At 39.4% G+C, this 27,362-nt stretch overlaps 1 protein-coding gene across 5 annotated transcripts in view; it reads left to right on the top strand.

The window, feature by feature from the left end:
• usp6nl (USP6 N-terminal like) overlaps positions 1–27,362 on the top strand; it is an 86,957-nt gene that overhangs the window by 41,835 nt on the left and 17,760 nt on the right. For 4 of the 5 annotated variants that reach the window (XM_037760436.1, XM_037760437.1, XM_037760435.1 and 1 more), the window contains 4 exons: positions 15,214–15,281; positions 20,861–20,940; positions 22,996–23,035; positions 23,185–23,265. In XM_037760436.1, coding sequence (XP_037616364.1) covers positions 15,214–15,281; positions 20,861–20,940; positions 22,996–23,035; positions 23,185–23,265 — 269 coding nt within the window. Of the gene's footprint in view, positions 1–7,788; positions 8,074–15,213; positions 15,282–20,860; positions 20,941–22,995; positions 23,036–23,184; positions 23,266–27,362 lie in introns of those variants that run through there. The other variant, XM_037760434.1, reaches the window with a different exon arrangement.

The raw sequence follows: 27,362 nt of genomic DNA, 5'->3' as shown, positions 1-27,362 counted from the left end.
TTGAGATACATCCTTACCTCTACGTTGAGAACCAAGTGTTGCCGTACATGCCTTTGAGCAAGGCACTGCACACTCAGGTCTCTCCTTGGAGTGGCCACCAGAGAAACAACTCACTGTATGAATGTGAGGAAAACAAGAATCATATATCTGTTAGTTAAAAGAAAGACATGTCAGCATATTGACTCGTGGTTCAGTCACAACAGCCTGCAGCAGCCCCGAGGCCTCGAACTCGACCCTCATTTAAAGCCAGTTCACACTAGAAGAGAATCACCCTGGGACCTCATTATAATTTAGGAATTCTCCCCTTGTGTCAGTGTTTGGTGTGGTTCGTTCATAGAGACAAACAAAACCTGTGTTACAGTCCGATTTAGGGATTATATCCAGACACAACTGAAACATAGCGAGCCTCCTGAATCTCTACCCCAAATATACTATCAAAGCATTCATTAATAATTTCAGCTGCAGCCTCTGAAAAACTAAAACTAGGATGGATGAAAGAAAGTACACCAAATAACAACAAATATTTGGTGTGCTGACACAATTTTAATCAGTATTAAATTAGTTAACTAGCTTTTTGCATGTACAGACATAGCTGGAAAACGATGCTTGCCCTTTATACTGCGTTCACACCAAACACAAAGCAAATATTTTCGCCTCACTTTACACGAGCTTGACCGCCAGGATCATTCGTGTTCATTCCCATCAACTCGTGCCGAAGAGGAGGGAGTGTTTACCTCTATGGATACCAATATTTTTCATCAAGCATGGCCAAAATAACCACTGTTGCTGCTTTGTACATGTTGTGGAAGTCCAAGATATGTCAGAAAACCAAACAACGTCATGTTTAAGTTCAAAACATCACCTGGCGGCGCTTGGTGAATTTCACCGAGCTGTATTCTCTTTATCTATCAAGCCACACGTCACTACAGCAGTATGAACCCAAAATAAACGGATTGTGCTGTGATTTTTAAATGCAATTTATGGATCAAAAAGATGCCAAAATAACATAATGATGCCAATTTGTAAAAAGTTTCAATTTATGCTTTATCATGTCTGTCCGCAAGACGACAAACAAACAACTTTTAAAATGCTTGTTTTCTGAATGGAGTTTGGATCAATCAGTACCAGGCTATGCAGCTGCTCCACCAACAATCAATATAAAGTCATCGAAGCATAAATACACCTACATATATACACACAGAGTTTGGTCCGGTCTCTGTACTAATATGAGGTGCTATCGTGGTCGTAGTTCGCATTTTTACAAACCAAAAATCACAAGTTGCGTTAAAGAAATAAGTGCCAATAAAACAAATTTGCGTTAACGCGTTTTTATCACGTGAACTTTGACAGCCCTATTATTGACACAATGCAGAGTTGTGTGTCTTTGTTTGCAGAGCAGTTTGGATTTATAACAAGTCTAATGGGAGACTCCACTGCAGGCTTCTCCTGGTCAGCAGCTCAGTATCTCACTGCATTATTCAGCAGCCCTGATACCTCCCTCTCTCTCTCTGTCTCTCTCCGGTAGCATCTCAACACTCAACTACAGGAAAAAAAAAAAAGGTCCACTCACATATTCAAATGCTGCGCCAGAAGCTTCAAACAAGGACACTTTTTTTAGCGTGTCTTGCATACGGACGTGTGAACCATCTGTATGTGTGTTTATATGTGTGGACCGGAGCTTGAAGGGAACACCACCTGCTGGTTGGTTTAGGAAGGGAATGGCAGACCGTCCAGGCCCAGCGGGTGTTTCGGGTCTGAAGCCCGCCTGCTGATATCCACACTGTAGCAGCCGGGCTAATTGCCCGTCTGTCCCCCCTAAAGGGCAAAAAGCTGCGCTACGCTTCATACTACGCTGCTGTCAGAACCGAGTTTAATCTCAAAACACACCAGCGGCCGCAGCTTTATTTGAACATCTGGGCTTGTTTTTATAGTTTTCACTGCTCGTGTCATATTAAGTAGAATGTATTGATCCCTGCTTGCTGCTCCGCACCTAGTCTTATTAAATTATGTATCAAACGAGTCTCCGTAGCCCCTCACACATGATTCATTACTGAGTTTAGGCTGCTGTATTAAATATGTGCTGATATGATGGAGGGTCTTCACCAACTGTGGCTACTAAAATTGCCTGCAAAGAAGTGAAATGGTCTCCGTTGTTTGTGGAAAAGTATTTTTTCGTGGCTGTAATCAATATCACACTATTGATAAGAGTATGTATATCTTGATATGTATGAGTCGGTACTGAAATAACCCAGTAGTAAAAGTATTCTAACCTAGTATTGAAACTTCTCCAGTCAAACGATACCTGCATTTGATCATTTTTGTACCCAGATCTAGAAAAAAAAGGACTATTTGTACGGTTTTGCTCGCAGCCAATCACGCTAGTAACAGAACAAATTAACCAACTTCTGTTTCTACAAAATAATCTGGATCTTTCATTTCAATTTTCTCAGTTACGACTCATTTCAAATTGATTGCGGTTTTCATATAAAAACAGCTGTGCACATTTTTCTCTCTGTTTATTTTGTGAAGTCACACAGTGACCTTCATCTGTCAGTTATTTTCTATATTGCATATATTTCATGTATTCAGTGGGCATAAAAAAACACTGATGAATGGTTTGGCACGCACTGCACGGCCTGAAAACGGTGCCAAAAACATGGTTTTAAATTGAATTGTGGGACAAGATTCACTGAAGCTGATAAATGATATTATTTAATTACAACCCAGGCTTTCAGTGAGGACGTTTTAGTTTATTGAGAATAAAATTTGAGGAGAAGCACCATGATAAAATCTTTATTCTGTATTTCGTTAGATTCATCAAGGGTTTACTCGTCCTGAGGTACTCATAAATAAAAGAAACTACAGTTTAAAAATCACACGGTTTAGCTGAATCAAGATAAGTGCCAAACCAACAACAACAAAATAAGTGTTGTGTAGTGGAGCATTATTTTTTGTACAACCACATCCGTTGAACTCTACTACTTGTCCTCACTCATCAGGTCTGCTCATGTGCACGCTTGTTTTTTCGGCGTCGACTTGTCCGGTCTTGTTAATGACAAACCGGTGACGGTCATGATGTTGTTGGCACCAGATTCAGCTGCGATTGATCAAACTTGTTCTCCGGATGGAGTCAGATTTCGTTGGAGTTTAGTGGTGTTTTCTGTTGATGTGGGTGTGTGTGTGTGTTCCACCAGTTTAAGGCTGGTTACTCAAAACAGAAATATGTTACACATTGTTCCTGGATGCAGTAATAATTGTCTGATTTATTCGTTAACATCATTACTGGGATTGCTCATAGAAAACAAAGGGAAATTCCCACACCTAAAATCCACCTCTGCAATGTCTTTTGATTATTTTATCAAGACATTTCTCATCGTACATGTATACATACACACATTTACAGTATATATGGTAATAAAAGAAGTGAATGAAGAGGAATTTTCAATTGTTCAGAGATCAGAGTACTCATTAGTATCATATTGGCTTTAATATAAGCATTTTTTTAATAGAAATTATCCTCCTATATATATATTTGGGGACTGAACATTTATGTATTTACATATCTCATCTTAAAATGGACTGATTACTAGCTTCTGTAGGAGTGTGTTGCGTCAACCCTGAAGGTAAAATATGAGTGTAAAATGTCTCCCGATAGAAACAAACCAGGGACAGATGGATGTAATATTAGAGGAGAGATGAGTAGAGCACTACAGTGCCAACACACATTTTCACAAGACAAATATTAATCAATATCAAAGTGTCTGTCAGTGGGCGAAACAGCAGCAGGGAAGATAATTAGATGCAGTCGTATTGTTCAAAGAGACTAAATGTGGGAATAGATCAGAGAGCGCAGAGAGAGCTAAATACAGGTACACCTCGTCCTTCTCTTTTTTAAAAAGCACCCGTCATTCTTTTCACTTTCATTTCTTGTACAGCAGGAGCAAAATAAGCATAATAATAATTTAATATTATCTTCATAGCTCTGACAGACATGTACAGAAAGTGAAAAGAGTCACTGTTCCTCAACTAGTCCGACTTCCTCACTGGTTAAGGTCAGAGTCTGAGGTCATTTCCTTGTTTCTCTGGCATGCAAACTTTCACTGCCATTACTAAATGGTTATTAAACCCAGATTGACTTCTGTTACTGTATGAAGCTCGACAATATTTAAACCCTGTCTAACTAAAAGACTGAGACTGATTTAAAGGCTATACCCCACCGAGTTAATTAACTGTCTCACACTGAGCGTGTGCAGATGACAAATGGTGGTAAAAGATGCCTCTGTGGTTGGACGTATAGAGTGTTACAGAAGGGCATTTCTTTTTATGTAACATGTTAAAACTAAACTGAAAAAAGTCATCCTACTTTAACAGGCTTGGTTGGGTGATGCTGTCCCTGAAACAATAGGCAAAAAGTAGGCTCAACCAGGGCAAACTTGACCTATTTCACAAGTTGTAAAATGTTCTACCTCCACATCGCAAACATATTTTTTCACCCACATCGTCAATGGTTTGCATTATGTGCACATAGGGATCATCTTATCGGCCTGTTATATTGGAGGAAATGTTCATTTTTGGCCGATATTTCAGTTTAAAATCTTTATATGCCGATGACGTGCCGATATCATCATACATCACTATTCAATGACAATGAAAACTCTTATACCAGATTGATTTGCATTGAAAACTCACATGTTTGTGACGAGGCTACACGTCTGGAGTTGGACTTATTTTTCAGTGCATTTACACATCTGAATCATCTCAACCTGTTGCCCATTCAGAGCGTTTTGCCTTATGCTTTGTGTGTTTTTTATTTTTTGTAATTTATTCACAGCAACATTCAGGTCAGAGGTGTTTTTTGTTTTTGCTTGTTGGTAGTTTTTCTTTTGCCCGGCGGTGCCAGGATGCCCACCCACTCACCAAACTGCCTGTTTGCATCTCAGATACAGACCTGAGGACAGGAAACAAAGATAGACGGAGTGCCAAAAAAAATGTAAAAGAGATAAAAAGCGAATGAGACTCGACATTTGAAAGACAAGCAGACTGCTTTTTAACAGCCGTATGTTGTCTTTATTAAAAACATTGCAGTTTTGTCAGAATATTCTGCTTCTCTACTTCTGATGTTGAGATCTAGTGATTAATACCAACAAGTGACATTATATTTGATTAATTTCCTTATTTCTATTGTCATCTTCTGGCGGTCTAAACCTTCTTTCAGAGGCTTTTTCTCTCTTATATATGCCTGAAGTTGAGAGCAAATCCATTTAGTTTTGGTCTTCAGTATTTGTAAGTATTAAAAATGACCTTAACATTCACAACCTGTAGCTACAACCTGAAAATGAGATGAGCAGTAGAAGATATGAAATATTGAATCAAAATTGAATCAACATGAACAGCTTCTTAACGTTGGCACATCTTTCTACTTGCTCCAAATACTGAAGGCCCTGATTTATATTTATTAAGTGGAAGCACATTAATTATTGAGTTGATGTATATAAGAGTTTTCCTGGGAGACTCGCCACTCTGTTGGTCTGTTGAACTGCAAAAACACACTTGCATCTGTAGAGTGAGCTCACAGAGCTGCACTTTACTTTACTTTAAGTGATTTTTTAGCCACAACACTGGCTCTTAGAAAGTACTTTTACATAGTACGACTTTATTTTTCCTATTTCATTTTGATGGAAGACATGAACACAGCATGGATTATGTTTACAGACAGCGTTTTTCAAGTGAATGCGCTACTTATATACCACACATGAGTTGCAGGGAGGTGGTCGGGGTGGATGGTGGGGTTTGGTCCCACGTTGAGTTAGTGAAAGATTGTTGTTTTGTTTGTGCGCTTCAAGTTCAGCTGCGGACTTCTGTATTAAACACTAACCTTAAAGGTGCTAAATGCTAGATTGGTGGCATTTCTATTGTCTCCGCACGACTCCCAACATGGCGACGGCTGAGCTACTAAACTGCTTCTCAACATTTTTGCGGATTACGTTTTTCTTTTACGCATCACAAATATGTTTGTAAGTCTGCAGACTGCCTCAGCGAGTGACGTAATACAACGAGAAACACGCAGAGCAGGTGATAAAAGACTATTGAGCATTAATGAAAGTTACGTTGAATAAAAACGAGTAAAACAAGTGAGAAAGTCCACTAAGGGCGGGTAGGAGGGATGGTGGATGGGTCAAACTAACACCGGACTTTCCCTCAGGAGACCGCTGTTTTGTCTCGTGTGAAACGTAGTCATTCTAAGCCAAACCATGATGTTTTTTAATAAACTTAACCCAGTAGTTTTGTTGCAAGTTTTTTGTTTTGTTTAAATTGTTTAAATTCAACATTAACCACGTTTTTTAAAGCTGTATAAAACGGCGAAAATACTTTTCCCTTTAGTTGTATGGGAACGTAATTTAAAAGGAGACAGAGTGGTGTCAGTGAACATTTTACTGATATGTTCATTATCAACATGCTGAGACTCATTAAAACATAATCTGAAGGGTATTACATTTCTTCCAAAACTTATAGCAGGCAACTAACCAAGAGTTTGTTTGTCAAGTTACTCATAGAGTTATCGTTAATCAGCTTCAGATGATGAGTTGTGTATCAAAGCGCTGAAAGAGTCGTCTGTTACAGGAATGTGTTGTTGCTCTTTGTTCAGATGCTTTCAATTCTCTTCGTTCTTTTCTGTTAGCAAAGTGGATCTGGGTATTGAATCAGGGTCACTTCTGAAGGTAGTGAAGCACAAATAGAGACTTCTGAAAGCATCAACCCCTCCTCCTATCCTCTCCTCTCTCCTCTCTCTTCTGTGTGACCCTGGAGCTTCAGAAGTGATAACAGCACTTAAGTCCCATTTGCCAACTCTCCCCTCACAAACACAGATATTTCCTGTACCGATGGAGCTCGCAGATAGACGACGAGGGTAACTTCTTTATGTCTCTGCTTGTCCTGTTGCTCATTTAAACCCCACCCTCCCTCTTGTGTCTGATACGCCACATCACAAGACCCTTCATGGTACATCACGTCCATCTCATAATGAAGTTTTAATGGAAACTGTTCATCATCAAACTGTCATCGTTTGCCCCCTTCAGTCTCCCGCTCTTTCCCAACTCCCCTCTTGTTTATACTTTGAAAGAAGTACAGAGAAGAAGTTTTTATGGGAAATGGTTTAACTACTAGGGTTGTCAAACGATTAAAATATTTAATTGCAAATGAATCACACATGTTATCTGTTCAAATTGTACCTTAAAGGGAGATTTGTATTTGAAGTATTTAATACTCTTATCAACGACAGTTTTTCCTCGCCAAAATGTAGCGCAAGTTTTGGAGCATTATTTAACCTCCTTTGCAACAAACTGCTATGACATGGTTGGTTCCAATGGATTCATTAGGTTTTCTAGTTTCATATGATGCCAGTATCTTCACTCTAGCTTTAGAACTGAGCCCGCTACAACCTAAAAATCGCAAGTTGCATTAAAGAAATTAGAGTCGTTAAAACAAATTGGCGTTATTATTGCATTAACTTTGACCCTATTAATTACAAAATTTGTTACATAAGTAATCACATTACGGTGGCAAGAGCACCTCAATGAACTCTCATTTTAAAAGAGATGTTTTACAAGTTTTGCTTTTGGATTCGACTGAAAACGTTCTGATCACATTTAATTTTCTTGACATTTGGAAAAAGCTTCCCATCAGTCGGCTGGAAACAGCGATTCCCTCTGTCCCCCCTCCCTCCTCTCTGAAGTGTTGAATAGAGCTTGTTGTTGTGTTGTTTTGTTTGGGAGGGGAATGCTGCGAGTGGGACTGACTCGCTCCTGAAGTCAGAGTTTCTTCTCTGTACTGAAGCTCCAGTAACAAACGGCAGCATTGTGAACTCGCTGATCTCACTTCTCATTTCTCATATTTCCTCTCTGTCTGTTGGTGAGTGTCAGCGGCTAGAGAGGGAGGGAGGGACAGACAGACAGCGATGGGATGATGAGTTAGTTCAGGTTGTCTCTTGGTGTGTGTTGGACGCGGTTGAACTGTGACCGATGCGGACTAAAGCTCCGACTCGCTCCGAGGATCACCTGGGTGGCTTGAAAAGAGGTAAAAGATGAAAACATGGATTTCTGTTTGCTTTCGTTTGACGATACAGTTTGTTTGTGTACATATTTCTGGTAGAGATTAGATAGATTCTGGGTCAGATTTTCAATTGCAAGTACAGATGAGAGTTTTTTGTTTGAACTAGTTTATATAATTTAATTTAAATTAGTTTTAAGTGTAAAAACTGTGTGATGGGTTTTGGAGCTGCAACGATTAATCGATTAATTGTCAACTATTAAATTAACAGTCAAGTATTTTGATAATCAATTCATCGGTTTGTCATTTTTTTTAAGAAAAAAAATCAAAATTCTCTGATTGCAGCTTCTTAAATGAGAATATTTTCTGATTTCTTTACTCCTATGACAGTAAAGTGAATATCTTTGAGACATTTGAGGACGTCATCTTGGGCTCTTTTGGAAACACTGATTGACATTTTTTCAACAACTAATCGATTAATCAAGAAAATAACCGTCAATCGTCATTACAGGACAATGAAAATAATCATTTTAATGCAATGGAGCCAGTGAGGATGAATCCAGATAACCTTGACTGACTTTTAATCTAGCACCACCAAGATGGTAACACTTTTTGTCAACCTTAAGCCTTGAGATTAACGCTTACATGCTTACTTTAGCATATAAGTGTGTTTGATAGGTGTACGTTAACATCAACATGCTAATATTAACATGCAAGAAGTGACTGGTATGTTGTGTTGCACTAGCTGGTGTAACTCAGCTTCACACAAACAGCACATGAAGTCACCCTTCTAGCAGCAGACAAGTAATGACACCAGTGACAGACACTCAACAGTAAACTAATATGTGCTAACACTCTGCTTCCAGATATAATACCCTATTGTTAGAACGCTAATATTGTGTGCTATGGTAAGCATGCAGATAAGGATGCTGTGAAATGTCTGCAGTCACGTCATTGACCCTTCTAACTTGAGGGTGCTACGTTTGTTAGCATTCTAACATAACATGTGGTTGAGTTCAGGTTGGATAGACAGACGGGGAGAGACAGATGATTGTTTTGGACGCACAGTAATAACACATAATAGTGTACTAGTGTAAAGTGTTGCCTCATCAGCTGTTTGTTGTGAAGCGGGTGATGTCATTTGTTCTGTGTGTGTGTGTGTGTGTGCAGAGTTTCATCATTCGTGCATTGTTTAGAACGGTGTTGTTACAGACGCTAAACCTGTTTCAATTCATGTTGCGCAACTCCGATTGTGGAGTTTATGAATTGTTATTGTCATTATTGATTGCCGCATATTAAGAACTCCTCACATATCGCTTTATCAATGCATGTTTAGTGACCACAAAGTGGATATTTGGACACGAAGGAGCTCTGAATGTGTGTGGCGATTATGTGAGGGGCCCTGAACTGAGCTGAAGTCTCCAGTCGACCTCTCCACTATTATTACTATTATTATTATTACTATTTCTCTTTCTGCTTCTGCAGCATCTATGAGAGATACATAAAAACATGGAACTGTAATGACTTGTCAACATGAGGAACAAAGAGGGCTCATTTCAGCAGCCTAAAGAGGCTTCAGGATAGCAGGAAGGCTGTGATTATACTGTTTCGTTGTCAGTGCTAGTCATTAACAGAGAAAGATAATGAGGAACAAACACACAAATAAATACATCCCCACAACGCTTCCTGTCACATCTGTACTGTCGTGGTCACCAGCAGGATTAGATTCTACTGTGAAATGTCTCATCTGGAGTCCAAACACACACATAGTCCCTTCTTTTATTAAAAAAAAATCTTTTACGTGCAGAGTCCAGCTGAGACTTTTCTCATGTGGGAAGATGAGAATAAAAGCAAAGCTGGTGTTTGATTGCCTTTTGTATCCGCAGTGTGTGGGACACTGCTGAGATTCAAGGACGTAGTACGAGCATGAAGCAAAAACCAAGAAATGGATTTTCTCTGTGAGGCATTGAAATAGTTTCCATGAAATCGAAAGCCTTGTCTTTTCATGTAACCCCGTGAGGAATGCAACGAGGGCTGCAACTAAAGATTAACAGTGATTCTGCAGATTATTTTGGTTTATAAAAAGTCAGATAATGGTGTAAAAAAGAAAACATATTTTATAATATTGGACTGACATATTACTAACCACAATGTCTACTCGGTTCTCTACACGTCTTTCTTTTTCATGTCTTTGTCAACATTTTTTCACAACTGTGAATGTGCGGTAGCAGGTTTTCACTCTGGTGTTGATGAGTGAGACAAGTGAAAACCTGAAGATCACAGCTGCCTTCAAAGCTGCTGGATTAAAATAAAACCTAACGTGAGAACGGCGTCAACGTCACCTGAATTCTTCATGGTTTCTCATGCACAAACACTTGTGACTCTTTTTAGCCGCCTGTCTCAGTGCTGACGGTAAATTCCCACGTGACCTGAATGCAGCATGAAGAGGCAGGGTATATAGGGCAGCGTCCTGGTGGCCTTGTGGGTGATGGACGGGGGACATTTTAATCACAGCAGGACGGGGACAGTTAGGCCGGGCCTTATACCGGCCTCACTGCTGGGGACTGACAGGCAGCTCAGAGCGGAGAGGAGGTGGAAGGTCACCTCAGTGGGGGGGTTCAGCCTCGTCGTCATAAAGGATGAGGATGACGAGGGAGAGAGGGTGTCTTTTAAAGGAATAATACAGCCTCAGATCCTGTTTGATAATCAACAGGATTTGATTGTCTGGGTATAAACCACAGACTGTCTATGGTAGAAACAACAAGGTCGCTGCCGTATTTGTGCCTAGAAGACTTTATGTTGAGTGTTGATGGAGCAGCAGCATAACCTGGTACTGATTCATCCAGACTCCATTCAGAAAACAAGCATTTTAAAAGTTGTTTGCTTGTCGTCTTGCAGACAGACCTGACAAAGCATGAATTCAGACTTTTTCAGCATTCAACATTATTATGTTGTTATTTCGGCATCATTTTGATCCGTTTATTGTAATTAAATCAGAGCACAATCTGTTTATTTTGGGCTCATACCGCAGTAGCGACGTGTGGCTCGCTAGATACAGTCAGTGCAATGGCACTGTATATGAATACAGCTTGCCGCCGGGTGATGGCATTTGGTTTTCCGATATGCACAAAGCTGCAACAGTGGTTATTTCTTCCATGGTTGATGGAGGAAAGAAAAGTTGTTGGTATCTATGGAGACCAGGTCCTCCTCCTCTCCGGTGCGTTTAGCATGAATGTGAACACAAATGATACCGGCGGTCCAAATCGCGCGAGTAAAACAAGGCGAAAATTTGCTTCTCTCTTGGTGTGAATGCAACATAAGGTAATGAAAACACAAGATTGTTTTTTTTTTAGGTAATTATACGCTAAAGAAAACATCCTTATTAATATTATATTCCATTTCTGCTAATAGATTCCCCTAATTGTTACACACTGGTCCTTTAAATGATATCTAAACACAATTTCTCTAAATGAAATATGTCCAAACTTTGATTTAAATCAAGAATTAATGAAGCTTTTTAAAAAAAAATAATTCTATCTAACATGTAATTTGGTCAAATTAATTTCCACGCCAAAATCAGTAGGATTTATCCTCTGAGAACCTTGAATATCTGTACAAAATTTCATGGAAATCCATCCAATAATGGACATAATACCAAAGTGGTGGGCCAACCGACCCTTGCTAAATAAAAACAGTTTTGTGCTGTGCTTTTATTGTTAAAGGTTGAGTTTTTATGTTACGACCGGTGTTTCTTAAACTGGGATCAGTGCACATTAAATTGTGGAATTAGGTAAAGTTTAATTGCCCGGAAATTTAAGTCAGAAGCCTTTTACTGAGAAAATTTCTAATTAAACTTTCCACTACTATTAACGTCTCGTGTCCAGTCCAGTGTAGACAAGTCCTGTTTGGGGGCACCTGATGTTAAACTCGTTTCAGAGCCACTAAGATAAAACCCCCTGTAAACTTTCAGTCACAAAGGGGTCTTCTACTAAAGGCCATAAACTCTGTGGACCCGCTACAAGCCCAACGAGAGAGCTCCTCGGCCACAAATAAAAACAAACACACACCCCACAACCTTCGTCACGGATGCCAATGTGATCCCTGAAGCATGAAAAGGGGTCTAATTGCATTTAGCTTAAGTCAGGCCACTGTGGAATACTAATATGGCTGTAAGGGGTTCAGAATTAAAGCTAAGCTTCAGTGCAAAGAGAAAACACTGAATCCCATTTCCTCCCCAATTCCTCTCCATCTCACTATGGGAACCACGGGGCCTCCTGGGGTGTAATTCCCAGCAGGAAAAAAGGCTTTACTGTATTTGTTTATTTGCCCCAGACGGTTGTGTATGGCGTCTTCTCCCGCTGTGTGTGTGTGTGTGTGTGTGTGTGTGTGTGTGTGTGTGCTCTTGGCGGCCCACAGCGACATGCCTTTCACTGACACACACCATCCTGTCATAAAAATGCCAGCCAGCTCAATAAGGGGCATGTTTGTTCGGAGCGTTTTGGAATTCCAGTTCCTCCCGTCGAACCCCGGAGACCCCGAGAGGAAGCTGGAGAATGACTGCAGCGAAATACTTCCTGTGAGGGCCTGAAAAACTGTCAAAAAGAAAGTTATCAGTATTACACAACTGCTGGGGTTCAAACGACGTGAAGAACAAAGCCAGTAGATTAAAGATAGTTTGTGCTGATATGAAACCGAAATTCTTCCAACCAGGACGTTTTTTTTTTGCAGTTTTTGAACATTTAAGCCTAAACTCAGCATCAGTGTATTTGAATGTAACTAAGTACATTTACTCAAGTACTGTACTTAATAGGGGTGGGGGAAAAAATCGATTCACCTACTGTATGTATTTTTTTTAACGATTTTGAAATCTATTTTTTTAATGCCAGAGTCGATATATTGGCTTTATTTGAGTCTATGCGGAGGTAGAAGGAAGTCACCGCTTTTATTGTTGTAGTCTGAGTAACGTCACGTCAAATCCGTTCCGTATACGTCAACCAAAACAAACTGCAGCGGGCCGCAGCAAGAAAGTACAAAACAGCGGAGGGTCTGCGTGCGACCTACGTCAGGTCACGTGGTGAAGAGGCTTTTTAGAAGGGATTGAAGGGAAAATACGATTTTTTTTACCCTAAAACATGCATACTTCAATCAAATATTGAATGTTCGGATTTGTGTACATAAGAAACACCACTGGGAAGCTACAGAATGATATAAAAAAAAAATAAAAAAATAATGGACCTGCCCTTTAATAAACTAGGAAACACTGTGAAAGAGCCAATTTTAAGGCGTTGTGAAGATCAATCTTCTTATATCAAAAAATATAAAACTATTTTTCCTCTTGCGAAGCAACCGGAGCACAATAATGACCTGACCAATGGTTCCTCCATGTATTTCTACTGTTTGGATGAACACATGAATATCCAGCAAAATGTTTTACTACAGCATGTGAGCAAATTAAACGACAGTTGTAAATAACCTTCAACCATGAAACATGTCTGTAACGGTTCCATCAGTACCTGTTGATGTAAAGATTTCATGCTCTTCATGGTGTGTTATGATTCTTTCACCGTGTAAGTGTCTCATTCAGCTTCTCCTCTCAGTGCTCATTGTTATGATTCATTATACGCCTCCATCAGTACGTGCCGCTCACTACATTCAACATAAACACAACATGACCCCACTTAATAGAGTGTGTGTGTGCCAGCTTTGTTAACACACGTCCGATGCTTGGAGCCTCTCATGGTTGGCTGAGTCAGGAAGTGTGTGTGTGTGTGTGCTGATTTAGAGGTGAGAGGTGTGTGTGTGTGTTATCAGAGTGTGTAGCGACAGCGATACACGTTTATACTCACACAAACACAGAAAAGCTTTCTGTGCCACCGTGACGTCTCTCTGTCACAACAGCTGTCAGTTTAAAGGAGCTCTTCTCGTCAGCCTGCTTCATATGGACACACACCCACCCACGCACACACAGATTATTGTCCCAGCCAGGCTGAGGTCAGGCTGACACGCTGGCCTCACCAGGCTTTTCTCTGACTGGTTTGAAGTGTTTTCCACGTCAGCTCTCGGCGCTGCAACACTGAGGGACAGTTGAAGTAACACAGAGCTTCTCTGTGATGACAGAATAATCAGATGTGTGTGTGTGTGCAGCGAATTTAACACCTCAGAAAACTCCCAGGAAGCCCTTTAAAAGACATTATTTTGCATTTTGTTTTTATCAAACTTCAACATTAAAGGGACTGTTTGTAACTTTCTAAGCGTATAAATGTAGCGGATCGGCACACATGCGCGCTCGCGTGTGGCCGCTGTCTCGTCTCCTCTGCCTGCTCGCCTTCACTCAGACAGCGCGCGCGTTCTCGCGTACTCGCTCCACCTCTAGACGTGAACACGGCGCTCACTCCACACTGCAGAAGAGTTAGTTTAGCTCTGAGAATATCTAGTGAATGTACAATGTACGTTTGTGCAGAAATAAATGCTGCAGCTCCTCCAGACCAACAGAGGTTTCCTGTGTCTTGGGAAGTAACGGGGCTCCGCAGAGAGAAACGTTACCGTCTCCTTACTAACCGGTTGCCGGTGTCTTCCTGCTCTCTCCGGCTGCGGGCGGAGGGAGACGAGTTTCTCGGCAGGAGAAGCAAACACAGTATCAGCATTGATTCTTGGAGAGACCTTCGTCTGGTCAGCTAACATTACTGCCAAGCAGCTGAAATATAGAGTGATATTGTGCTTTTAGCTGACGTGTGCCGCCTCACACGTGTTGTCTGTCCTGTCAGCCTGAGCCTGTAATTATTTTATTTTTTGAAGTGATTTTTTTTATTGTCTTGTTTGAAATTTAATTAAATTTAATTAAATTTAATTTAATTTAGTTTGAAATTTAATTTAATTTAATTTAATTTAATTTAAGTAAATAAAAACATTAACAATACTATTGTTTTTGCTGCTGGTGTACAACCCATCGTATAACCACAACACATGCTTTTTATTTGTTGACATCAGTTTTCAGGGATAACAAACTTTATTCTTCTCCTTATACTTTGTGTAAAAGCCTGAAAACATTGCTGCAAACACAAAATGTGTTCTCGCTGTTTGAGCACAGCGACGCAGCTGTTAAAGTTTGTTTTTGAAAGGTGTCGACGCTCATTAATCTTCCCTTGTTTTTCTCTGTTTGCTCTGCAGCGTCTGATCAGGATGCGGCGGTGAAACTTGACCAGGAGCGCGCTGAGATAGTCGCCAAATATGACAAGGTACGGTAAGCACTCCCTCCAGCCAGCACTAAGCATGCCAAGTTTTGGTGCAGTTGTAGCTTACAACAATTGTTTTCTTCTTGTGGTCAACCACAGCCAAACTACAGGCACTCACTCATGCTGAGACTTTACCAAACATCACAACACTGCGGTGAAATCCCTCCATGAATCACCATTACCATTTCAGATGGAGTTTCCTCAGCCAAAGCCAATGGAAATTAACATGGAAATTAAAGCGAGACACTATAGACAAAAACATTGTTTTCATGCACTGGTCAATTGAGATTTTGGGCTATTTTTTTTCCCATAACATATCTTCTTTCAGATTAGTGGAAAGAAAAGATCCAAAATACACTTTTAGGTGTTTATTTTACTACTTTGTCTATTTGCGTCTGTAGATTTCTCCTAAATTCACCCAAAAGTTAGCATTAGATAATGCCTCATTTACATATTTAAACATAAAAATTCAGAAAACTTGTAATACAACATTTTTTTGTCTTAATGTAAGTAATCAAGTGAGGAAAGTTTCATCATATTCACCTGTAGTGTCTTCAAAATGTATGAAATTTTACAATTGTTTTTTTAAAACAAGGTTTATCTCAGACTCTGAGCCCGAAATCTCCACTTCAGTAGCACTTACATCCACCAAACTTTCCAGTTCCATTCCTCTCTATATTCTGAACGTTTTTACAGAGGGGTTTGTTCATATATCATTCATAACCTGATTTATACAACATTGTATTCCTAAAAACATGGCGAAAATTTAGTTTTTTTTGTCTGTTGACAGTATTTTTATAGAGTGAAACAAAGAGATATCCAAACTTCCCGTTGTAAAAACCTTTGACTCTAATATGTCAACAAATTGAAACAAGAATTTTTTTAACCTGGCTTAATCTAATGTTCAGTTTCCTTTTCTGGAAATGTATGAAAATTAGCACATATTTAATAGATAATGCCTCATTTGCATATTTAAACATAGAATTTCAGATAACTTGTAATACAAAAAATGATTGTCTTAATGTCAGTAATCAACTGGGGAAGTTTCATGATGATATCTATTAGTTACATTTTTTACCCTATTTACCTATAGTGTCTTCAGAATGTATGAAATTTTACAACCGTTTTCTCAAAATTAGTTATTTCTCAGACTCTGAGCCAGAAATCTCCACTTCAGCAGCACTTACATCCACTAAACTTTCCAGTTTCATTCCTATCTATATTCTGAAGGTTTTTACAGAAGGGTTTGTTCATACATCATTCATAGCCTGATTTATACAACATCTTAGTCCTAAAAACATAGCGAAAATTGACCTTTTTTTATGGCTGGTGACATGTAACCAACTGGGGAAGTTTCATGGTGATATATATTCGTTAAAGTTATTACCATATTCATCTGTAGTGTCTCCCCTTAATATGGTAATCAAGCCATATTGATGGTCCACACTGTGTGCATGTTCAGTGGGCTGCACACTAACAGAAGGGCAGTGAAATGAATATTTACATTAGCTCCTGTTTCACTGTATGTATGTGGATGCTTCCAGAGTGACACCTCTATTTCACAGCGCGGCGGTATCAGTGGAACCAGCCCACCACGCTCGGTTTGTAAATTAGTCTTTTTAATTTAGTCCAGCCGGCTGCATAATCAAGCTGCCTCATTAAGAGTGAAGAGACCATGGAGAGAGGAGCTGATGATGGAGGCGTTTATGGTGTGTGTGTGTGTGTATGTGTGTGTGTGTTTGGCGAGGCACAATCAGAGCTAAATCAGTGTCATTGTCGCTGTCGGGGATGGGAGGAGTTTAATGGAAGTCGGTTATCACGGCGGGCCACACGCACTCGCTTGCTCGCAGTTTCACATCAGCCGGCGTTCGTGTGCGGATATTAAAAATGAGTTATTGTCTTTGCAGAAAGTGCAAGAAATGTTTCTGTTTACTGTCTGTTGTCTTTTCTTGCCGAGCACTGATAGCGCTGATAGTTTTTGGATGTTTGATTTACAACATCATCACCAAAAATGTCACATTTGAATCAATTCTAATTTAAAATGCAGCCATTATTGTGCTAAATTGTGCTATTGTATTTTCTAAGCGGCGTGGCTCCAGGGACGGAGATGGATAGATAGATGGATTTCTATGAAATGAAAGGTCGTACAGACACATTCATGATCCCCAGAGGATGAATACTATTAACTTTGTTGATCCTCTGACTTTCCTAGCGTCACCATGAGGTTCACATTTGTGGTTTTGAGTGAAATATCTCAAGAACTAATGGAAGGATTGTCATGAAATTTGGTTCAGACGTTCATTCTTTGTCAAGTTTTGTCCAAATCGTTGCTCTCCACACACTATAGGAACAAAACTGTTAAATTTAACATAACATGAGTGTGGGCTCTCTCACATTTTCAACATCTGTTAAGATTTGAGCCAGCCTTTACAAGACAATCTGAGCACTTTGAAGACACAAAAACATCAAACTGACCACTAACAGAAAGAAACAGTTAATGAACCTCCAGCCCTGTCTGCTAAAAATAATCTGCATACAGTAGCGGAGACAGAAGGGCCCGTCTGTGGTTTCACAGGTCAGTCTGACAAGCAGATGTTGAGGTGAAATATGTCTAAACTCATCTCCTCCCCGCGTCCTCGCCCAGCGTCTGCACCGCTCCCTCGGCAGAAACGGCTAAATAAATAACTCACACACCTCTCTGAAGAATCAAAAGACCTCCGTGTTTTATCCCAGCTCGCACAATGCGTGTTCATCTCACACTCCATCAGACATCATCGCGGCTGACACGTTTATCATTTCTCGCTCTCTGCTTTAAAAATCAATGTGAGGGTGAAATGAGAGCAGGACTCCTGACTGCTCAGCGTTTCTATGATTGCGTGTCACCAGAAGTCTGTGATCGACTGCACGATTCACTCGTGTGTGTGCTTTCTTTCGGTGCCACTCTTCGGGATTTCTACAGTTTATTAAAACGATTCATAACAATAAATCAGTGGTTCCACATCTTTTTCTGCTCCTGACCCCCTTAACACAAAGACCACCCATCAGAGGCTAAATGTCTACACAGAGTGATTTTACCTTCTCAGATTGTTTCATTTTAATAATTTTTAGAGATAAAACTGTTCAGTTTTTTACATGAATTAAGTTAAGATTAGAGAAAGGTCTGGAAAATACTTTTTTTCTCATTTCTTATCCATCTTCAGACCCCCTATAGATTCACTTTATGGGTTGGAAAACACTGCAATAAATGAACTCTCTGATAATAAATGCAACATATTCGTTATCGGGAAGGAAAAAATGGTATCGGAACATCTCTAGGTATCGGTTACCCTCCAAAAAAGGCGAGGTAAAGCGGTGAAAATATTCTAAATATAGCGTACACTTAAATTTATATTGATTTTTATTTTTTTTTAGGTGGCTAAAATACGTATTTCTGCTGCTCCCGTCCACAGCCGCTTCACCTCGACAGCCCTTTCCAATGGGGGAACTGAAGCTTTTATAATGCGCTCTTCAAAGCCACCAGACTCCATTCACAAAAACAGTAATTTTACCTCACATAACACAGGGGTATACATACAAACCCAACTTCAAAAAATCCGAACTAACCCTTTCAGTTATTTCCAATCAGCTAATTTAGACTCAGCTAGTGCTGGCGTTCACATTATTCATAACCTTATTGATTAGCTAACATTGGTTTACCTACGCCACTGCTTTTTGCTAACGGCTGAGTGGACGTTTCCATTTGAAAAACCTGGAAAAGAACGCAGATGGATCCGCTCTTTAAGTTTTCTTCAGTAATAGCTAATTCGGCATACTTCTAATGGTGCCAGTTTGCCAAAATACTTCTTGTTTTTATTCCCCAAAGCATTATGGGAAACTAGAAACTGTAATGGACGTGAATTGAAATTTCTTTCTGTTCAGTTTGAGAACTTCAAGTGACTCATGTTCCAGCGCAACAAGACCTCAAATCGAGTCGTGACATTTTCCATACTTCTGCACTTTAATGGTGTGAGCTTTTCATTGACTTTTTCCAACTTTCTGCCCTCTATTCTTCTATTATTCTCTCCCTCACACACTCTTTGATATTCTCTCCCTGCTCCTCTCTCCACATAATCCTTCCTCACACACTCACACACTCTTTTTGTGGGTTTTCTGTGTCATTGGTCCATGATGGTGAATTAACTCGAGCCGGTTTCTCGGAGGCCCGGAGTCAGACGGTGACGCAGGTGGGGCGTCTGGCTGTTCATTTCACACCTGTTAATCGCTGCTCACACACACACACACACACTCAGTTTCTCTCCGTCTCATAAACACACTCACGCCCACACACTTTCCCAAGGGCGCCGGAGTCGTGGCTCCCCTCCTAATGTAGCAGCCAATCAAAACATGATTCTCTTGCCCCTGAAGAACGTGGGTGGCATGTAATTTGGAGCTCAATCAGAAGTCACTGTTCAGTTTATTTCAGAGCACAACCAGCACCAGACAAACTGTAGGGCTGCAACTAATGATTATCTACATTGATGATTAGTTTTCAGATTAGGTTTGTCTATAAAATGTCAGAAAATTTCTCAAAAATGTTCGTCACATCTTGATCGTGATGTATAAAACCCAAACCCAGTCCCAGTAAAAGTGATCTCATTTTTATTTTATTTATTTTAAATACTCTCTTTAACCAAAACGTTGTTGTGTGCATATTGTGCCAGTGTTTCAGATAATGTGTCCCTCATACAGAGATTGAAGTCTGTGTAACACTTAATGTAATTTTCCATCAAAAAAAAATTTAAAAAGTTAAAAAATTTAATTCAGTGTTCTGAAATAGTGTTTTTTGTTCATCACGTCCATATAAAATTAAGATTTTTGGTCATTGTCCATTGTAGATTAATCGCTTTTCGTCAGAAATGCCCAGCTGTGTTCACACCAAATGCGAAGCTGCTTTTTGGTACTTCAGATGGCTGAATTAATCTGGTTTAATACAGCAATATGAACCTAAAATAAACAGATTTTCCACTGATTTAATTGCAATAGACAGATCAAAAGGATGCCGAAATAACTATACAATGATGCCAATTTGTAAAAAGTCTGAATTCATGCTTTGTCAGGTCTGTCCGCAAGACGACAAGCAAACAACTTTTAAAACACTTGTTTTCTGAATGGAGTTTGGATCAATCAGGGCTATGCTATGCTAACAGTGTAGTTGCTCCATCAACTCAAAATAACGTCTAAATTAGGCATAAATACAACAGCAACGTTATTGTTTATACACATAGATATCGATATACTGTGTAACTTTGACATGATATAAAGTCGCCTGCATTTAAGGTGTTTATTATTGAGCAATAATCTTTTCCTCCATTTTCTGATTCAACAACGTCAGTGACGTCAGGAGAATCTCAACACTGATATGCTTTTGCAACACAGCGTCGCGCAAATTTCTTGCAAAAGTTGAACATTTTTGCGTCATAACTTTTCGTCTATTCGTTTCTGGTTTTGACCCATGTCTAAAACCCAAGGAACATTTCATTTGTAATCACTTGTACATGTACAGTACAGTGTTATTCATGGTGTTTCTCTCTTCTTGTTTCCAGGGAAAAGAGGCCGTCGTGGAGCCCTGGGAGGACACCAACTTCCACCTCTACAAAGTCGTCGACCGCTTCGGCTTTGTTCAGTAAGGACTCACACAGAAAAACATCATTCATTATAACTAAATGAATAACCTCCAGTTTGAACAGTAGCACCACATGGAAGGGAAAAGGGAGAAAATGAGAGGCTGTAAAGACGAGTGTTGCTGTGAGAAGAGTGTGTTTGTGGCTTTGGCCCCGGCCGGCTGCGAGGCTCTTAAACAGCACTGTGCTGGAGTGTTATATGTGTGTGTATATATAGGCTGGCACATGCAGGCAGGAAGCAGCCTGGTTAGCCACAATCACAGGGCATCAGTGTTAGGATGGAGTGGTACGATCCAGACCAGAGGCTGGTGGAAGATGGAGGGAGAGATGGTTGAAGGAAAACCCTCAGGGTTATATGATTGTTTAAGACGGGGACAGAAGTAGCCTGAGGTGAAGATCACTGGTTGGGCAGAAGAAGAAGAAGAAGAAGAAGAAGCCAAGAGACGATACTTCAGACTGGGCAGACTGGCTGTAGAGATGAGCCAAGAGGACTCATAATATCCATGTCTTAAGGAGCTGTGTGGATGGAAACAGTAGAGCAAGAATAGACGTCAACTTAAAGGGCGTCTTCACACTCGAAAGTACTCTTTTGCAGTTCTGTCGAGTCGGCACGCACAGAATTTCATTCATTTATTGATCTATTTATGTCAAATCTATATATACCTAATACCTCATTTGCATAATTGCATTAATAATAAAATGCAAACACCTCATCTGGACTAATTTCTGCAGTGAGATCAGCTTTGTGGCCTGGATGCTTTCACTCTGTTGGTTAACGCTTTATTTTAAGGGTCTTTCATTTCTTAATAATGCCCCAATTATTTCCTAAAAAAAGGACGTAATTTGGTGCTAATTATAGTAAAAAAAAAAAAGAGATGTTCTTTGTTGAATGCTTGTAGGAAAATTTAGCTTTTTCTTGCTGCTTTTTTGCACTGATCCTAAAAACATCTTAGATGGATCAATAAAAAAAAAATTAAGATCAATAGCTCAACTGTCACTTCTCATCTTGATTTCGAGCTACATTGTTGGAGACGAACAAAGAAAGGATTTGTCTGCTGTGCTCGAACATCCATGGATGATTTTCATTGGACTTTATTCAATTAATTATTGCTAAATGGCAGGTAGTATTCAGTCATATGGAAGCCCATACGGGACTTTATTAAAACTATAATGAAAACTTAAAAATGTAATTCCACAATAGTATTATAATTTTTCACATACGCTTGTTATTTGAGTGAAAATTTGAATTAAAATGCAATATAAACAATATAACCAGATTTTTCATTTATCCAATTAACATTGAAGTCACCCATGCGAGTATATGGAAATAAAAATGCAAATTGGATTATTGCATTTTCATTTTCATTTTTACCAGGGCTGCAAAATTAATCCAAATTTTACCAAAATCGCAACTTGGCGTACTGCAATTTTCAACTCGCAGGATCAGGAGGAAATCACAATATTTTTTTAAAGGTGAAATATGTGTCAAAATACAATTTTTTAAATTAAATATTGTTGTAGGTCAAATCATATCGCAATTGCAGTATCAGTCAAAAGTAATAAATATTTTTTTCAAAATTGTGCAGCCCTAGTTTTTAGTTAAATAACGCATACATATTATGGAAAATTATAATGCTATTGTGGAATTACATTTTCAAGTTTGCATTATCATTTTGATAAAGTCCTCTTTGGGCTTCCATACAGAGCAGTGTGGCTGGAGAAAGAAAAGCAAATCTCTCCTCAGAGTAACTCCTGCAGGGACTCTGAGACTCAGATAAAGGGAGGAATGTCTAATCTGTTATTTCCTGTTTGCGTGACTGCTGACATGTTTGATGTTCCTGTCGGAGAGAGTGAGACGAGCTCTGACCCGGATATCACTCCGTTGTTTCATCCATCAGTGTTTGGTGGTTTTCTGGCAGCGTTGACTAAACTATGATTCTTCCACTGCACATATGACATCAAGGACAAAACTAAAAATAAACTAGAGGTCAATAGTTCTAGACTATTTATCTCTTCTTCTCTTATTCACTCCTTCTCTTTTCTTCTTCTCTCCTCAGTAAGAATGAACTTCCATCCTACGACTCAGTGGAGGAGAAGGTGAGTTACTTCATTATATCTCTTCTCTACTTCTGAACACTTGCAAGTTGCTCTGACAGTGATTCCCATCGGACGCGAACGCAGCCACAGAAAAAAAATAACTGATAAGAGAGGAAGTTATTAACGTGTCACTTCTTCTTTCCTCGCAGCAAAAACACGTGGAGGTGGAGAGGACCACCAAATGGCTGAAGATGCTGAAGAGCTGGGACAAATACAAGAACAGTGAGAAGGTGATCTGCTGTTTCTCTGTTTGTCGCTACATCTCATCCAAATTCTTTTTTTCACCCTCTCACACTCGCCTCCATCTGTCCTTCACACATAAGTCAAGTAGCAATACCGCTCTATAAAAAATACTCTTACAAGTAAAAGTCTTACATTCAAGATTTCACTTAAGTAAATGTAGAAATGTACTTAAACTAGGTCTGTCAGTCAATTTAGAATAGTTAATCGCCATTAATCACAAATTAAACGCACATTTTTTATCTGTTCAAAATGTACCTTAAAGGGAGATTTGTCAAGTATTTAATACAAATCAATTAATAACACAAAACAATGACAAATATTATCCAGAAACCCTCACAGGTACTGCATTTAGCATAAAAAAATATGCTCAAATCATAACATGGCAAACTGCAGCCCAACAGGCAACAACAGCTGTCAGTGTGTCAGTGTGCTGACTTGACTATGACTTGCCCCGAACTGCATGTGATTATCATAAAGTGGGCATGTCTGTAAAGGGGAGACTCGTGGGTACCTATAGAACCCATTTACATTCACATATCTGGAGGTCAGAGGTCAGTTTTTCCTCGCCAAAATTTAGCGCAAGTTTGGAGCGCTACTTAACCTCCTTCTCAACATGCTAGTATGACATGGTTGGTACCAATGGATTCCTTCCGTTTTCTAGTTTCTAAGCCTGCTACAACCTAAAAATCGCTAGTTGCGTTAAAGAAATTAGTTGGGTTAATACACTAAACTTATGTGCACATCTCTAGCAAGCACCAGTGGTGATTTTGTGATTCTTTGTGAAGAAACTCAGTTTTACAGATCTGTTGATTAAATCAACTAATCAATTGGTCGATGAAATCGTATGAGTGTTATTCGACTAAGAGTTTCTTTGGTCGAGGACAGCGCTACACATGTGTACAACAAACACTTCAGTTTGTTAGTTTTCAGTTACTGAATACTCTGGAGAGTATTTGGAGAGTAATACTTTGAAAAGTTAGTTTCCTTAAAGTGATCAAAGCCGCATTATATATCTTTATGGTCACTTGGGGGCAGCGGAATAACATAATAGAGTTGGTGAAATGTTTACATGATTATATTCATTATTGAGAAATCGGGATTAATTTCCGCAGTGAGCTCATCTTTGTGGCACGAATGCATTCCCTGACTCTGGGTCTCTTATTTATTAATAACTTCTTTTTATATCCTGGAAAGAGCTATATAATTTGCTATTAATTATAGAGACAAAAGTCTGAAAGAGCTGCTTCTTTTTAAGTTAATATCTATTCATCATTCATTTATTATTGGAAACTTTAAAAATGTAGCTTTTTCTTATTGCTTTTTTTGCAACGATCATAAAATGCTAAATATTTTAAACATGTTGGATCAGTAAAAAAAATAGAAATACATAGCTGAACTTTTACTTTTCAGCTTGATTTCTTTTGTAAAACAATCATGATACAACTCGTCATGTTGGTCTACTTCTGCCCTCTGCTGCAGTCGTCCTGTCAGCAGTAGATGTAGAGGAGAGTCTTCCTCCCTCATGGACCATTAGAGGGCAGGTATCCGTCATGGCCTGCCTTCATTAGGACCCTTTTTTAGGTGCAGGTTGAGTTGTGGTGTTGCCTGCAGCACTTCACCATGTCCTTCATTTGTACGTTTGCTTTCAGCAGGGATTTAGTGAGTGGGTATGTGAGGCTTTGAAATGTGAAATACACTCATGACTGGCACTAAGAGCTCACTGAGACTCATTCTACGGCGTCGCCTCCTCTTTGTTTCAACAGCCAAGGACACACAGGAGCGTTTAGTCCTACCCCTCCGTCACATCACTCTTCTTCTTTCTTCTTTTAAAGCTTCAGGGATGTTTCTCTTTTCCTCTTTCGTCAGCTCGGCGGGGGGAAACGGGTCACGCTTGATACGTCTCTTATTTTTTGTTTCCTCTCTTGCCAGCTGCTGAGAACATTTAGCCCGCAGTAGGAAAGTACAAGAGAGCTGAGCAGATGTAAAGCAGCGCCCTCGCGCCACACTCAACGAATTTGGCTCGAGGTTGTAGTGTTTAGCATATCAGTTATAATGCGGTGGGCCCAGTAGGAGGACGGAACCCTGCCAATATAAAAAATAAATTAATAAATGACACGATAAATAAATAAATATGCCATTAAAGGTAGCAAAAATAATATTAAAAATATATGTAATCATTAATTAACTGATAAAAAATCTGTTTTAATTAGCTTTTTCATTTATTTACCTTTGTATTAATTTCCTTGTTTATTTACTCTTCTGTTTAGTTTCCACTTTTATTTATTTTTAAAATTATTTATTTATTTTTGCATTTATTTTTATTTAGGTATTTATTTTTTAAAGTATTTATTTATTTATTTAAGCATGAAAGAATCTGTTCATTGTTTAGTTAAACTGTGTAAAAATCAAGGAGCTGTTTGTATGAACACAGTAAATACAGATAAAGACTAAAACTGCACAGATTCACAGTAATGTAAATGTTGACACACGTGTTCAAGTGTACACAAACACACACACACACACACACACACACACTCGGAGGATGATTAGTCTAACAGATGCTCTCATTGACTCGCTCATCAGAGCCTAATTACAAAGGCTGTTTCACTAGAAACTAGTGAGTCCCAAGTGTGGTGATACACACACACACACACACACACACACACCCTAATGTCATTAATTCTGAGATGACACACACAACAGTGCCTTTTAATAGACAATAAACACACACACATACATCATGAGCATCACATACGCTGACATGCAGATGAGTTCACAGACAGCTGACTCATAACTCTTCATTAACCCTCTCAGCTCATCCTCACATATCTTCAGCATTATTTATTATTTTAAAGCAACAAAACATTTCAGGTTAAAGATGAAATATATAATGAAATGAAATCTTGCGCAGTCCTCCTAAATGATGCTAAAAGTTCATACTTTCCTCCGAAGACGTGTTCACAAAGCAGCTGACAGCTACGAGCTGAAAGGAACCCGTTTCTGTGGATAATCCCTACGTCCACAGTGATTGACAGATGACCGGTCTGCGTCAGTGAATGACTTATTCATCAATATACAGGAGCATGAGGAACAAATTAAATTAGCCAGACAGACAGATTTCACTAACAAATATTGATGCTATTCAGTCAGATGTGATGCATGAAACAAAGTAGAATATTGACTTTTCAAGTGGATTATATCTAGCAAACACCATCCGCATGTTGAATCTGCAGTATTCACATCATGAAAAACGTTAGAATTTACCTACGTCCAATACTCATTTTTACTAAATAGAGCCTGAATGCATCATAGTGTAGAGTACCGTCACGTTTTCAGAATTTTGGCATCAATATGGCACCAAAGAACCGGTTCCCCTGATATCCCTAAACTAAACTAAGCCAGGTAAACTGTTATTGTTGTAACAAAACCAAAGAACGTATGTTGCCAAGAAGTGAAAGTCAATTGTTTTCATTCCATCAGCGCCCAGCAGCAAAGCTACGCTTCCGCCAATGTGGACTGAAAGCAACTACCAGATGCCAGTAAAACATCCGCCTACAAAGTGCCGTACAACAGTAAAACTAACTTCTATTCTATTGTGATATTCTACTAAAGAGGCCTGTCTTGAACAATACAATATCATTTGCATAAAGTTGAGGTCTAGGCTACTTTATGCAAATCAGGGGGCGTCCGGCAACTTCCCGCCTCTGGAAACTCCCTACAACTGTTAGACCTAAATACTGAGGAACCCTAAATTTAGCCCTGACACACCTAACTGTGCCAGTCAGGAGCTACTTTTAGCCTCAGGGTGTTGTGTGAATACTAATAGAAGGTTCCCCTGTCAGTCACCTGTACGGCACATTTACAGCCACTACACCTCCCGTACAGTATCTGCTGTATAACCGTTCCGCCTGGTCGGGTTTTAATAGCCGTAGACGGAGAATTCACTGCCTCCGATTAGCTTTGCTGTTCCAGCAGTTTGGGTTTTAAGACTTAATCTTCCTCGCTGCAGTCCAGAATGATTTTCCATCTCTTTGTGGGCGCTGAATTACTTTAGACTGTTCTGCATGCATAGCAGTCTCTCTCT

This window comes from Sebastes umbrosus, chromosome 23 (assembly GCF_015220745.1).
Source record: "Sebastes umbrosus isolate fSebUmb1 chromosome 23, fSebUmb1.pri, whole genome shotgun sequence".
Taxonomy (NCBI): Eukaryota; Metazoa; Chordata; class Actinopteri; order Perciformes; family Sebastidae; genus Sebastes; species Sebastes umbrosus.
The sequence above is the reverse complement of the archived record's forward strand: the minus strand, read 5'-3'. Positions and strand labels throughout refer to the sequence as shown.